The following is a 14,441-nucleotide window of genomic DNA, read 5'->3' as shown; positions in this document are numbered from 1 at the left end:
TTTTTAGGATTGCATAGACTGGTGACTTCCCATAAACAGCCTTTTGATTGTTTTTAAGAACTGAAATGAGAGTTGTTTGTCTCTAAAGGCAAATTGGGATTTCTATTTATTTGCCAAGGTGAAGTACCTAAGTGTGTGTTTTCCCACTGTGTTGCCAAGGGCCATATCTGGATGAGTGCTTGCTATGGAAATCAAAATGTGAACACACAGGGTTCATGTTGGCCCATTGCTGCTTGTTTTTCCCCCATCTAGTCATAAATTTGTATTATTTGTTAAAAAATAATTTTTCTTTCTTTGTTGCACAGGCTGTTACATAACACTATCTTCCTGATTAAAAAAAATAAATAAAATTCCCCCCCCCAACCCCCCCCCCCCCCCCCACCACAGTTATGCACAATATGAAATCTATGGCCTGTTGTCCAGTGTTGTCCATCTTTTCCCCTGTCCTCTTGGGTGCATGGACATTTGAGCACGATATGTTTCTCTAGTTTATGGCAGTTTGAACTTGATATCCCTCTTTTCACATATTTAGTTTGTCTCCCCGCCCCCCCGAACTGTAAAGACAATTGGAAAATATCAGTCTTGCAGTGACAAAGGAAAAGGAGGACCATTTTTCATTGTCACTTACTTTTATTTAGAATAAGAAAATCCTCAGTCACTGACAAGTTATTGCAGTGTTGCATATTAACTTAATCAAATGTCCAAAATATCCTATAATGTGTACTGCTTAAGGCCAACAGTGTTACTAACACTGCACAAATGCACAGCAAATTCACACGTTATACAGAAGATTAAATGTCCACTATAAGAGTGTGTTAAAGATGTGACAGGAAAGTGCCAACAGTAGACATCCAACAGGGAATTGGGCCTTTCTATACAATAACTTCCACAACTTCATTCCTTTAAAACAAAAAACGGTGTCTTGCTGGATTGTGTTTTATATGACTTGACCTATGGTGCTGTTAATGGTGCAGTTTAACTGAATGTTAATTCATGACAGGCTCTAAAGACTGTTTAATGCTTTTGCTTTTTTTGTTTTTGTTTTTGAATGGTCTCAGTCCAAGGAAAGAAAAAAAAAACTAGCCCTCAAAGTAGAGTAGAAACCAGAGGTACGTCTTGTTAAAATCATAGCTAAGGCAAAGCAGAATATTGTAACTGGAGCATGTCTCCTCCCCTTCTATCACGCATGGCAGAGTTTCAGGAAACAGCCAGGAAACTGTAGGGACAGGCGTGTGGTACGAAAATCCAACATGCCTTGCGTGAAGAGCTTGGAACAACTGTTTTATTTGCACATTAGAAAAAGTCACTACAGCACGGTGCCTTCAATTAGCAGCATTCCCTTGTTTCTGCGGTGAAAAGGTGAGCACGGACAATTGAAACACGGCAGTGGAATGGACAAAGTAGGGAATCGCCAACTAAACCTCTGTTAACAATTAGAAAGCAAACACAAATATTGTCATTTAAGTCAATTAAGAACAGTTTAAGAAGACATGTTTTATGGTGCTGTGAAGCAATAGCCCCCTCGCTCTCGTCATCATTAGAAACCAGCACTGTGCCTAAGGCTTCACTAATTTGATTTCACAGAATCAGAGAAAAATAAAAATAAATATTATATTTACATACATTTGCAAATAAATACGCAAATAACTATGAAATGTATAAAAAAGACAATATCTCCAGGTGATAAATATACTTCACAGGTATCTCCAAAAATATGTGGAGCGCTACTTTGTTTCTGGTTAAAAGGACTACAAAATCCATGCATCCATTCCTTTAGCATAAGGAATGATGGCTAAAAGAAAGCCCTTTGGGAGCTTTTAGAATGTGCTTGACTGGCTCAGACTTCAGTAAAATTTAGTAAAAACCTTCAAGGACAGTTTAAAAAAAATCTTGCACAGTGAACTTATTTAAAAAACTGTACCATTTTGGTGGAAGTCTTTTCTGTTCTATATTACTCAGTTGTTTACTACTCATAAACCAAAAGCATTTACAAATATTTTTTAGGGTTTTGGTAGAACTTATACAAATTGTAAACCACCTATTCCAAAAGAATTTGGAGTAACTCGCAGAGCAGTCAAATGTATGTTTGAGTTTAGAAACAGTAGATAACTATGTAAAATGTAAAAACACTAATACCCCTTTACAATTATCTTAGGAATAAAAACATAGGCAAATTCTGTTACCTTTCTGTTGAAAATAAGACTTGCACTGCATTAAAACTGACTACTGAGAAACAGGCTGGTGGATAGTGATACTGATCCTTTTAAACTGTCTGACTGCAGATTTCATTTTAATTAGACCAGAGAAAGACGAAGGTGCACAGGAGTGCAGCATAGCTGAGTTCACATCAGTCCAATCTGCCCCAGGTGTCTACAGAGCATAAAATGGCACAAGAGCACGCAGAGGAGAATGCTACATGTCCTGAAAGGGCCAGAGAAAGAGGAAGTGGTGAAGAACTTCTAATTTCTAAAAACAAGGATAAGAAGGAAAAGAGAGAGAGTGAGATTTCTAAACTGGTCAGACACTCCAAACAGGGAGAGGACTTCCTTCTCTTTCAGATCTTTTTAGGGCCCCAGGCAGATGTCTGTTTTGGTGCTACTCCTGATCCAAATGTGGGGAAATCCTCAGGGCTGCTCATGTCAGGGGCCTGCACACACACACACACACACTAAATACACTGTTTATATTAGGGGCCTACACACACACACACACACACACACACACACACTAAATACACTGCTCAGGTCAAGGGCCTGCACACACTCACACTAAATACACTGCTCATGGCAAGGGCCTGCACACACATACACTCACACTAAATACATTGCTCATGTCAGGGGCCCACACAGAGACAAAGTGTTATGATGAAATCAATACTAACTCAAACAATTCCACTAGTGTAGAGCGAGAGAAACAGTCACATCCCCATAAATGGGTTGATTGCAGCTTGTATGAACTGGAGCCTACCTTGCTTCCTGGGACGTTCCAGGGGGCATCCCGCACAACGAAGCCTTTAGTTGGGCCTTTGCTCTCATCGTCCCCTCCCCTGAGCCCCGCGGTACGGGACGGAGGCTTCATATAGGCGGCCAGTGTTTCCGTTTCAGTCACACTCAACATCTGTGCATGTCAGAGATGGCGAGAACACCACAGAAACAAAAATATGGTAACATTATAAAATGTTATAATGGTGAACTTGCTAATCCATACACTCACATATTCCTCCTCCAGGTTGAGAAGATGGTGAATGGCTTTATCAACATTCTCCGGGAGGCCTGTAACTGTCACTTTGTCTGGGTCTTCTGAACCTGGTTGCGGAAACCTTATATCAACCTGCAAAAAGACAAGCGACACTAGTAGACATTGCAGTTTGCCTCGCCTGCGTGGTGCTCTCCCAGTTCTGGACACCAACACTGTGGCACTGTAAAAGGAATGCACGGTAGGGTAACATCAGTCCACACGGCAGTTTGGTGTAAAGCTGCCACTCACATTGAACTCCTCCATGAGCTTGCGGACAGCTTTACCGCGAGCACCGATGATGCGAGCGTGGACCCGATGATCCAGCCAGACGTCCTCGCTCACCATCTCCTGCAGCGCTGCGACCATCTGCTCAATAGCTACTCTAGCGTCTTCCACATTCCGCTCATAGCCCCAGATCACGATCATATCCTGCTCACATCCAGGTAGGCAGAGAGAGAGAGGAAAGGGAGATATATCACAGACAGAAAGGTAGAGAAGGAAAGGATATTTCAAATCAAAGGCTTAAAGGCTGGTGTAACGGCTGTTACAGTACTCGCTGACTTCACCCAGACTTCCACTCAGAACCATACCCTCCATCCAAACTTCCTTCATAGCCACATACATATAGAGACAACACACACCTGCTGCTCGTCGCTTTTGTCAGGGAACTGCACGCTGACATCGTGGTCTTTGCGAATCTGCGAGATGACGGCTCCTTTGCGGCCGATGATTTTAGGGTGATACTTGGGGTCAATCGAAAGAGTAACCTTGTAACTCCGTAAGGCCTGCAAGTGCATCAGATAGTCAGACACGTTCCATACGTAGAACGCTTCATGCTGTGTTAGGCCGGGGCGAAGGAGTTCCGTCGTGTGCTAGTGCTTTAGAATGTGTGTACTGACGTGGTACGTTGTTCTGCAGGGGCTTGGTATTAACCCAGTGTTGGGTGTGTTATATATTACTCATGCTGCGCTTCAGTAGTGAGCAGTGGAGAGGGGGGGTGTGGCCTGGGTACCCGGTCCTCTTGCTCGGCCTGCAGCTCTTTAACTCGGTCCAGCAGGGCCTGTCTGGCTCTCTCCACACTGGCTTCCTGCCCTGTGACTTTAATCACGTCTAACTGCTTCTCCGGCTGGGGAACCCAGATATTCACCTGCACAACGTCAGTGTGAGTGGTATCATACTCTGCAGGGTTCAGCCACACACAACAGTCACTGTGACAAACTCTGAACACAAACAACACAAGACAACACAAAAACGAGATACAGTACATATACCCATTTCCCATGAATTTTCACCTGTAATAAAAGGTCTGTTCCATTTCTGCTTACCTCATAGTCCTCCATCATCTTCCTTATACCGCTTCCCTTCTGGCCGATGATGTAGCGGTGCAGGTCGTAGGGCGCGACGACATCAACCGTCACAGGGACCAGCGCCTGGAGAGACAGGACCAGGGCAGGTGAATGACTGACAGCGTGGTGAGTGTAGTGAAGGGAATGGGCTTGTGTTTGGGATGCAGAGGCAACACTGAGTTCAGGACGGCGGGGTCCATACCAGCAGGGCCACTCGTGCCAGCTCACACTTCTCCAGCTGCCCCGTCACAGTGATGACGTCACACCTGCGAGGTGCCGAATCCGTCTCAGGGCTGGTGCCGCCGTTCTCTACAGGACATGCTTCCTGAGCTGGGTGACACACACACACAGGAAAAGCACATTTCTTACAACCCCACAAACACAGAGACAATATCCGAGAGGGTTACGCAGGCAGGCCCAGCGGGTCCTGCGGTGCTAAGTGAGGACGTGGAAGTGTTCAGAGGTGCACCTGAGGACTCATCTCTCTCAGGGAACTTGACCTGGACATCGTGCTCTCGGGTGATCTGCTGGATCCTGCAGCCTTTAGGTCCCATCACGGTCCTGTGGTAACGCTGTGGAACCACCACCTCCACACTCACCTGAGACTCCTGCTCACAAACAAACACACACAAACCAAAGCCATCACGCTGAGCAGACAGTGGAAACGACAAAAACAAACAACCAAGAAAATGGAAGTGACAGGAGTAAACAACTAAGATAGTGGAAATGAAAGGGGAGGTGTTATGTGGCCCTGGTTGAGGCGATGCTCACCAGATCCTGGATGATCTCCTGAATGCGTCTCTTGGCTGCGTCCACACACTCTCTGGCCCCTTTGAGTGCGATGCAGTTGCTGTGTGTGCCTGTGCGTGGGAAGCTGACCATCACGCCACCAAACTCCTCCGCCAGCTCCCTCAGGACCTGCCCTCGCCGGCAAACGAAATGGCGATGGTGTCGCGGGTCCACAACCATGCTGTCCTCAATCACGTCCTCCTAAGGACACAGAGAAGAATAGAAAGAGAGGCAAGAATACACATGGTGCCTTTTCATCTGCTCAAAGCATTTAAGTTAAAGCACAATGAAAGTAAAATTAAAAAACAAGGCAGTGAATGCATTCAGACAAACACTAAGGCTGTAAGTAATGGCTAAAGGTTACACCCTCATCTGAAGTGGAGAGTATTATGAGGTAAAGACAGACAGAGGGCATGTGTCTGTGCAGATGCTAAATGTCAACTCTGATTCCCCCCTGAGCGGAGCAGGGACCACAGCAGTACCAGGTTTTTGATGAGCGCCTCCAGCTCTCTCTGGGCCTGCCGCACGGCCTCCTCCCGCCCCACGATGGTGATGCGCTCCTGGTCAGGCTCCTCAGCTGACGGAAAGATGACGCGCGCCCCAGTGCGGTCACGCACCCTCCGGATGTTGGCCCCTCCCCGGCCGATCAGGAACTTGTGGTACTCTGGTTTGGCTTGCAGCATCACTGAGAATCTGTTGACTTGCTGGAGGACAAAATGACAGACAGAAACATTACGGAAACATGTTATCTGTGCATGGACTAATAAATCCATTCCACTTGTACAATCAAACTTGACTTTGAAACTGGACGGGTGAGACAAGGAATAAGGCAAAGAGAATTAACCCAAGACTGCCACACTAACCACAGCCTGGACTCCCTGATACCAGCAGGAAAATACTACTGCAACTTGAGAACAACACAGAGCGTCTTAAGAGGAGTCATTTACTGCTTCCACTTGTTGGTGTGGCAACCACAGACTAAATGCTACCCCCCCCCCCCTCTCTCTCTCTCACAAAAAAATGGTTATCCATATTGCACTTGTAGTACTTCAGATTCTTCAGCATCTCATTTCTTTATATAGAAACATTTTAAAGATTTATTCTAAAACATCTGAATATCATTCCAAACCCATGTGGCACCTATTGTACAGTCTTTTTCTTGGTTTGTGTATTTGTTTTGCGTTGCATGTCTCTTGCATGTCCTCCTCCTGCTCCTCCTGCTCCTCTCTCCTCCTCCTCCTCCTCACCTTCTCCTCAGCCAGCTGCAGCAGCTGTCTCCTGGCTCTCTCCACCTCAGCGGCAGGACCGCGGATGATGACCCTGTCCACCCCGGAGCCCTCGGCGGGGAAGTGGATGTGCACGCCTCCGCACTCCTCCATCACCGAGCGCACGAGACAGCCCTTCCAGCCGATCAGAGAGTTATGCAGCTTAGCCGGGATGGTCACCTCCGCTTCCGTTAGCTTTGCCTGGAGGAGAGAAGATGGAGAAAGGGCTTACAGACAAAACAAAAAAGCATGGAGAGACGATTCCCCGTTGCAAACGGATTCCCCCTCCTGTGCTGTTGCTCCTCACCAAGTCTCTCTGAATGGAGAGGATCCGGTCGCGGGCCACCTCACAGCTGCTCTTCTTGCCGGTGATGACGATCATTTCTGAGTCACTGTTCTCCGTGGGGAGGTCGATCTTCGTGTGGGTCTCTTCACGAATCTACAATAATCACAGACCATCACTGCATTCCTCCCACTCGCAAAAAAAAAAAAAAAAGGTCAGAAAAGCAGATATCATTCATAATAATGAATGTTCAGCTGCATATGATGGTAAGCAGATGGGACTACTACTACTGATCATAATATTATTAATAATATTGTTATTATTAATAACAATATTATGCGTCACCGTGTCATTTACATCTTTTTTATAGTACTGCACACACACAGTGAGAGGTGCAAAATGTTTTCCTCACCTTTTTAATGTTAGCACCTCCTTTGCCAATTATATTTTTGTGGAACTGTTTAAAGATGGGCACAGATATTGAGTAGCTGCTTTCAACCTGATAAAAATAAAACAGCAAGACACTAATGAAGTCATCCTTTGACACCTTTTCAGTCAGTGTGGTTGGACAATACAAAGTGTCCAGTGACCAAACTTATAGGCTACGTAAAGGCAACTTCTACCGAATGCATAGCACGTTTGTGATAAATGGACTGTATACTGTCCAGCATACATAACTGCCAGCTGAAGAAAAAGACTCCTACCAGCTCCATGAGGAGTTTCTGCAGGAACTTAGCACATTTCTCCACCTCATTCTTAGGCCCACGGAGCTGAACAATGTCACTCTTCTGAGACTGGTCTGGAAAGTTGATAATAACCTGTACAAGACTCGACTGGATTAAAATACCCAGGAAACATCATGCAGCACAGCCATTTTCATCTTGGCGTTTGACAAAAGCATAGCATAATAGTTTTTCTCAGGGAGCTTGGTCATGGTGTTACTAGATGAATTTGAGCTTTGTGCAATTACACCTCCAGGAAACCAGACCCTAAATTCTTGAAACACAGTAGCTACCAGCTACTGTGTTTCATTAAATATCTTATACAGTTTTCAGGAACATGATCTCACATGCCCTAAGCTACAATAGGATATAGAGACTGATAAATAATAAGACACATTGATCATTGTACCTCGGGAAACTTGTCTCGCACTTCTTTGATCTTTTCACCCTTTTGGCCAATGATGGTACGGTGAAACCTCTGCTCTATGATCAGGTCTTTGGTACGCTCGTTTTCCTGAGCAGAAACACAGGCCACACATACCACAAAGCAAAGAATTCATTCCAAATACAGTATGCCTATTCTACCAGAGCAACATCCCAAACAGCATAAAAGGATGATCAGACAGACCACAGCAGGTTAGTTTTGGATGTTCCCTGGACTAGAGTTTGACCCCTGTGCTCTTAGGCTGACACGCAGCCCTCAAGCCACCTCTGTGTCTCACCATCCGCTGGGCTAGATCCACCAGCTCCCTGCGAGCCAGCTGCACGCCCTCGGGGTCGCCCTCAATGCGGACCAGCCCGCACCGCTCCGAGTCCTGAGGAATCCGAATTGACACCCTGTACTGCTCCTTGATCCGGTTTACTATCAGATGCAACACACAGCACCCATTTGTCATAAGCACTTTTCTACTCTTGCCTGCCTTTCTTAAAGGAACATACAGGTACAGACAGGCAGTGGTTTTTACCAGTAGATTTTTAAATGACGTTTCTTGATGAAATGAACAAGTTGGCTGGCCCACCCTGGGGAATGCAGTCAAAAAAACTGAACTTCTTTTTGAGAATATACTCACTGTTAGCCCCGTTCTTGCCAATGAGGTGCCTGTGAAAACGCTGGTCGATATTAATCTCAGTGTAGTCCATCCTTTCCATCTGTGCAGAATCGAAACCAACAAACAAACAAAAAGTCAAAATGAAACAAACAAAATTCAGTATTGTTAACCAAAACATGTCAGGTGACTTTGTACTAACAAAAACACATTTCCTTTCCTGACCAAGTCTTTAATGATCCCCTGTATTTGGGCCTGAGCTTCTTCAACCTCCTCCGTGGGGCCTTCCAGACTGATCCGCTCTTCTCCGTCTGTAAACTCAATATGCACCTGCCCAGTGGGAACATCCCGAAGAAGAGTGACCCTTTATTGCGTGCGTTTTGCCTTGGCAGTGGAGTACGAAGATAAGTAGCTCACAGGCACGTGGGGTGCTCGGACTATCGCCTCACCCGCGGGAGTAGCTGTGTGATGCGACTGATGTTTTGCCCTTTTTTTCCAATGATGAATCGATGGAGCCAGGCTGGTGCAGTCACCTCGACCACCATCACACTCTTAGCCTTCAGAGCGCGCGCACACACACACACACACACACACATATGCATACACCCACCAGTGCACACAAGGACAAACACAAACATGCACACACATATTCACGTATGCTTGCACACACTTGTTAACTCAGTAAACTTGACGTGCTTGATCAGCAAATAACACCATTTACCTAAAGTACATGCCAAAACCCAGTCTTTCCATCTATCATCCTTCCTTGTCCTTCTCACCTTAGCATAGACCTGGGTCAGGGCTGGGCCCAGTTTGTCTGGCTCCCCTCTCAGAATGATGGTCTCAGAACCAGAGTCCAGTGGCGGCATCTCCACAGACACTCCTGTGCCCTCCATGATCTCCTGAAGGGTGTTACCCTTCGGCCCCACTATGTACTTGTGTTGTGACTTCTTCACCTCCACCGAGATGGTGGTCGTTTTTCGCTTCTGTTGGTGGGAAGGGCAAGAAATGACACAAGCTGCACAAGTGTTTCAAACTGGAAGCATTTCTGCTTGCACTTCCACAGTTCTCGACAACCCATCTGGACGAACCCACCTTCTCCTCATAGATGGCACGGATGCGTGCAATGGCCATGGCAACCGCCTCCTTCTCCCCGGTGATGACAATCTCGTCTTTGGGGAGACTGGGGGGTGGGATGCTGATTCGGGCACCTGTCTCCTGGCTCAGCTCCTGCACGAGGCGGTTGTACGCGCCGGCGATGAATGGGTGAAAGGCTTTCTCTAAAGACAAACGCTCAACTGCACGCTTGTCCTGAAAAAGAGAAGAAGTGCATGAGTTTTTTTTCTTTTTTTGGCTTATTCTACTGCATAAACTATTGGTAAAGAAATTACATATAAACACATATTACAGTATGTATTAGTACAGTCCATATTAGCTTCTCCACCAGTTTGAATGCTGTTTAGATGAGGACCTGCTCAGCAGAGATGAGAAGGATCTCATGACGAGCTTTCTCGATGCCCTCCTTGGTGCCCGTGATGCGTATGTTGGCGCTAGGGTCGTCAGGGCGGGGGATGGTAATCTTGGTGGCTGTTTTCAGTTCTAGCTCCTGCAGCTTTTCCCCGTTCTTCCCAATCACGAAACGATGGTGCTCCTTTGGAATGACGACCATGGACGAGGCCTACACGCAGGAAGGCACCCGTTCAGACATCCAGACAAAACTTTCGAAACTGACTCTCATGAGCAGCGAATCTGCATTATAAGACAGAATGGCAACAGATCACCTCACCTGAGTTTGGAGTCGAGCCACAATCTCTTTCCGTGCCTTCATGACAGAGTCAAGTTTTCCTGTCACCATGATGGAAAGGCCTTGGTCTTTAGCCAGGGAAAGTTCAATGTGAGCTCCAGTCCTCTGCATGATGTCTAGGCATACCTTTGCCTCATCTCCTTCTCCAAACTGACTGTTGTCCTTATATCGCCGCTCCTCCAGTGGAACATGAAACACCTACAGGTGGGGACAAGTAGGTGGGTAAGGAGACAAATGAGGTAAGAAAGAAAGTTCAAATAAAAGGTAGAACAACAGGGACAAAATACACAACAGATGAATGCTTCCACCAGTGGTCAGTTTAGTGTTGTAATCATGTCATATGCAGTGAAGGATGCAGTAAGTATGTTCAGCACCTGTGTGATGACAGAGGCTTTGATGGGTGGGATTTTGCACCAGGCCCCTGCTGGACCTCCTGATCTCTCTCCCTGAGCACCTTTGTCTGGCAGCGGGGGAAAGGCCTCCAGATAGGTGGGAATGTATGCCTCATCCTCAGGAATACCACCTGGCAGGAGTGAGAATGGACACGCAAACTCTTAACTTACAAAAACATAGTAAACAACATTTTTTGTTTATATTTTAATTTTGATTTAAATTTGTTTTCTGGTTAATATTAATATTCATATGAGGAGAAGAAAACCACTTGCTTCCATCTTACATATTTACTTTTAAAAAACAATGCCAACTTGTAGACAAATATTTCTCCTCTGCTAAGAAAGTAGAAAGAACATTTGTCTGTGAGCCAAAAACATTTGTCTGTGTGCCAATACTAACTTCATCATTTACCAAATATCTGATTATAAGAAAAAAGAAATGTCAAGAAACATATTTTATCGAGCTGTAGTATTGTTACTAGAGTCAACGCACCTGTGATCTCAGTGTCCTTTAGTCCACTTCGGTGCTCAGCAAAACTCTCCTGAGTCAACACAGCCACCGAGCTCATGTTACAAGAGTTGATCTGCTTTACCGCTGAGAGAGAAGAGGAGAACAGAGAGTGATGTATAACAACAGGTTGAGTTCATTAAGCTTCGATGTTAAATAATGTGCATGACACTTCTGACTCATACTCCTGTACGATGGTATAATCATTCACTTAGTTCTTTGTGAGATTTCTGTGCATCTGTGTTGGCACCAATCGACAGCAGTACAGTCCTCTCAGGCTTGCGTTGCCTCTCAACACAACAGCACACTGCTCTCTATTGTCTTTGGTCTCTGTAGAGTAGCAGGGCCCCTGAACACACTTGCATCTCCCAGAGACCTGCCCCTGCTCGGTGCACATCAGCACTCCATCCAAGACCAAACACACCAATTATACTGACAGCAAAGAGCTACTGTGGAAATTTACAACAACTGCATGCACATAGTTCAGAGGATAATGTTGTCCTTGGTCAAATTCAAAATGCCCATGCCTCAGTCATCATGTAATAAAGGAAAGTACACATATTTTTTCACATTATTAGGGCTTCCATATGAAAATCTACATAAAACGCCTCTGCTTTTCTAATTAACCTAGCAAACGCAACTGTACATTGAATAAATTCATCTCATTTGCTACTATTTTTAAGAGACATGAATACTATCTATAATAAATGTCTGTATAACTAAAAAAAACCTCTGAAATTGTAGTTTAATGTACTCTTGTTTACAGGCAGTTTTGTGTGACAATGATTTTAGATTTAATATCCATGAACACACATCTGTACAATATCTGCTGCACCGGGATTTCTTGTTCATAAAAAGGTTGTTATTCTTTAACACTGCAATGTGTTGAGGACTCTGTTTACTGCAATCTGAATATTATGTCTAGCCTACAACATGTAAAGATCTAAGGCCAAAACAGGGGAGAGCAAGAAAATAAATACAAAGTATGAAGTCATTCACCAACCTGCAAAGGGTCGAAAACCAGAGAGTCCGTCCTGAAAGGGACTACTGTTAGATCTTCAGTGTTGGTCTGTGTTTTCAGTCCTGTGAGGATGTAGATGTAATCAACAGAGCAATGAGAGCTTCAGCTTAGCACTGATGATGTGTCAGATGTTTGAGTGCAAACCTTTTCACTCAAACACACACACAAAAAAAACGAACTCAACCAGCGCAGCCCCTTGAGACTGATAAGAAACAAGGAGGTGACACAGTCTTATGGGAGCCAGCACTCACCATACTATGTATATCCTCTGCCTTACACACTTGGGGACAAATGTCTAATTGGTGTGTGTGCATCCAACCTATGGTGGGGTTTAAAAAAAAACTGCAGCAAATGAAGAACTGCTTGACTTGGCGAAAACCTCAGGAATTGCACTCAAAGGTTGTGTATGCAGGATAAGATCAGAGCAGCACTTCCCACTAGGAGAGGTCTTTTAATAGTTTTGTCGGTCATTGTCAGCCCTGCTACTGTCAAACACTTGGTTTAATTGTGAGCTACTGATTTAAATATGGTTTGTTAAAGCAGGCAAAACACTGAGCAGTGACAAGAAGCAGCAGGGCTGTAGCTGTATAGCTCTGTATAAAAATGACAAACGAGTGACAGTTATTCAGTGCAACTAGGTATAATCCTTGATTATGGAGGGCAGCGCAGGCACAAGGCTCCCCCCGCCAAATGGCACTTCAGGCTGGGTGAGATCATCCCTCAGATCACGTCAAGGCGCAAACTGGAAAGTAACCTTTGCAACACCGAGGTGTTTACATCATTTACTTTAACACGCAAAAAGCACTGAGCTAGATAGCGTTAGTTAGCCTAGCTAACAAGTCAGCTTGGCCAGGTAAGATATTTGCACAAATGTTATGTTGGCCCATGTTTGTCTGTTAACACCAAAACTTAAAAATGACAAGCTACGACAAGCCCTGAATAAGATTTATTCACTTGACAGCCTTAACATCTTAAAAGGCAGTGGACTAGCTAAGTTATGAGCAAAAAACAACCAGCTAGCTAAATGTCGTCTGCAGTCACCGAAACGCTAAAGTAAAGCAGTAATTCTCCGGGCTGGAAATTTAACAAGAAATAAATTCTGACAAACACAATAACACCTTAACTGGTAACCAGGTTAAGTTGCAGTGTACCAAAGTCATCTTTAGACGGCTAACGCTAGCTAGCTAGTTAGCGAACTACCTTAGATAGCTAGCTAACGGTGGCTGGATTACTAGCCATCTCGTTAGCGACCTATATATATATATTATATATATATTGTATATATATATATATATATATATATATATTTATATCTATATTATTGGCTAACTAATTTAATACTTTGAAAATATATCGAGTTTAATGTTATGATTAGAATGATAAGAATCAAGGAGAAAATCTTGGCCAACCTTATCAGACGAAAAAAGAGCGAAACAGTTGTTTTCGATGACAGCTGACAGCGTAAACACTGATGAAGATCCGTTTCGAGTCGATTCTCCAAATCAGTTGACAGGAATCGAGCAGATTCGTATTTGGAAATTGATTCATTTAAAACTGACTCCCTGGTTAGATTGTGACTAATTTAACACCGATTCATATTTACTACGTTTTTAGCTACCTGAAAGGTGGGGCATATTTTAGGAATAGCTATTTGACAAGCTAAAACAGGCAAGGGACGATATGAGGTTTCGTGTGCAGTCTTTACCATAAAGACATAAAGCAAGTAATAACCTCACTGTTCTTCCTGTTTCTGTATGATTAATTAGAGAGCTTTTTCCGACCATGACAGAATTATGCTTGCAAGGGCAGGTTACACGGGCCAGGAAACCAGTGACTGGAGCCTGTCCCATCATCAAAGAACGGTTCTTTATTAAAGGTTTTAATAAAATAAAACATAAAATGATTATATGAATAGAAACAGACTACTTAACTAGCTAATGTCTACGAGGTTGGAAAATCTGCCACAGGGAACGTTCTAGTAATATCATAGAATAGAAACAGAGTAGATAAGGTAGGAAGGGGAGGGGA

General features: G+C 44.4%; 2 protein-coding genes across 12 annotated transcripts in view; one reads left to right on the top strand and one right to left on the bottom strand.

Moving 5' to 3' along the window:
- neurl4 (neuralized E3 ubiquitin protein ligase 4) overlaps window positions 1–484 on the top strand; it is a 17,049-nt gene extending 16,565 nt beyond the window's left edge. For both annotated transcript variants that reach the window (XM_027020911.3, XM_027020910.3), the window contains exon 30: window positions 1–484. This exon is cut by the window's left edge and continues 1,659 nt beyond it. The gene's annotated coding sequence lies outside the window, so the exon portion shown is untranslated.
- Window positions 485–610: 126 nt separating this feature from the next.
- On the bottom strand, window positions 611–14,312 carry hdlbpb (high density lipoprotein binding protein b). Of its 10 annotated transcripts, none has more exons than XM_081697256.1 (29): window positions 13,823–14,289; window positions 12,396–12,475; window positions 11,578–11,794; window positions 11,378–11,479; window positions 10,867–11,015; window positions 10,475–10,690; window positions 10,160–10,366; window positions 9,784–9,999; window positions 9,468–9,674; window positions 9,138–9,245; window positions 8,914–9,018; window positions 8,713–8,791; window positions 8,365–8,504; window positions 8,052–8,156; window positions 7,625–7,753; window positions 7,333–7,419; window positions 6,945–7,076; window positions 6,620–6,838; window positions 5,855–6,076; window positions 5,355–5,573; window positions 5,053–5,191; window positions 4,786–4,913; window positions 4,563–4,667; window positions 4,250–4,384; window positions 3,879–4,022; window positions 3,487–3,666; window positions 3,214–3,330; window positions 2,968–3,117; window positions 611–2,647 (listed from the first exon to the last, which is right to left on the bottom strand). In XM_081697256.1, exons 3-29 carry the CDS (start codon window positions 11,597–11,599, stop codon window positions 2,555–2,557), a joined length of 3,855 nt encoding a protein of 1,284 aa, XP_081553382.1. In that variant the 5' UTR covers window positions 11,600–11,794; window positions 12,396–12,475; window positions 13,823–14,289; the 3' UTR covers window positions 611–2,554. The 10 variants fall into 10 exon arrangements, 8 of the variants coding, with proteins under 8 accessions (XP_081553382.1, XP_081553383.1, XP_081553385.1 ...); XM_081697257.1 differs by having other exon boundaries at window positions 7,625–7,738; window positions 13,823–14,288; XM_081697259.1 differs by having other exon boundaries at window positions 11,604–11,794; window positions 13,823–14,288.
- Between the last annotated feature and the right edge of the window lie 129 nt (window positions 14,313–14,441).

The sequence above is a fragment of the Electrophorus electricus genome, chromosome 15 (assembly GCF_041902795.1).
Source record: "Electrophorus electricus isolate QZ-2024a chromosome 15, ASM4190279v1, whole genome shotgun sequence".
Classification (NCBI taxonomy): Eukaryota; Metazoa; Chordata; class Actinopteri; order Gymnotiformes; family Gymnotidae; genus Electrophorus; species Electrophorus electricus.
Note: the sequence above shows the minus strand (reverse complement) of the source record. Positions and strands in the feature narration are given on the sequence as shown.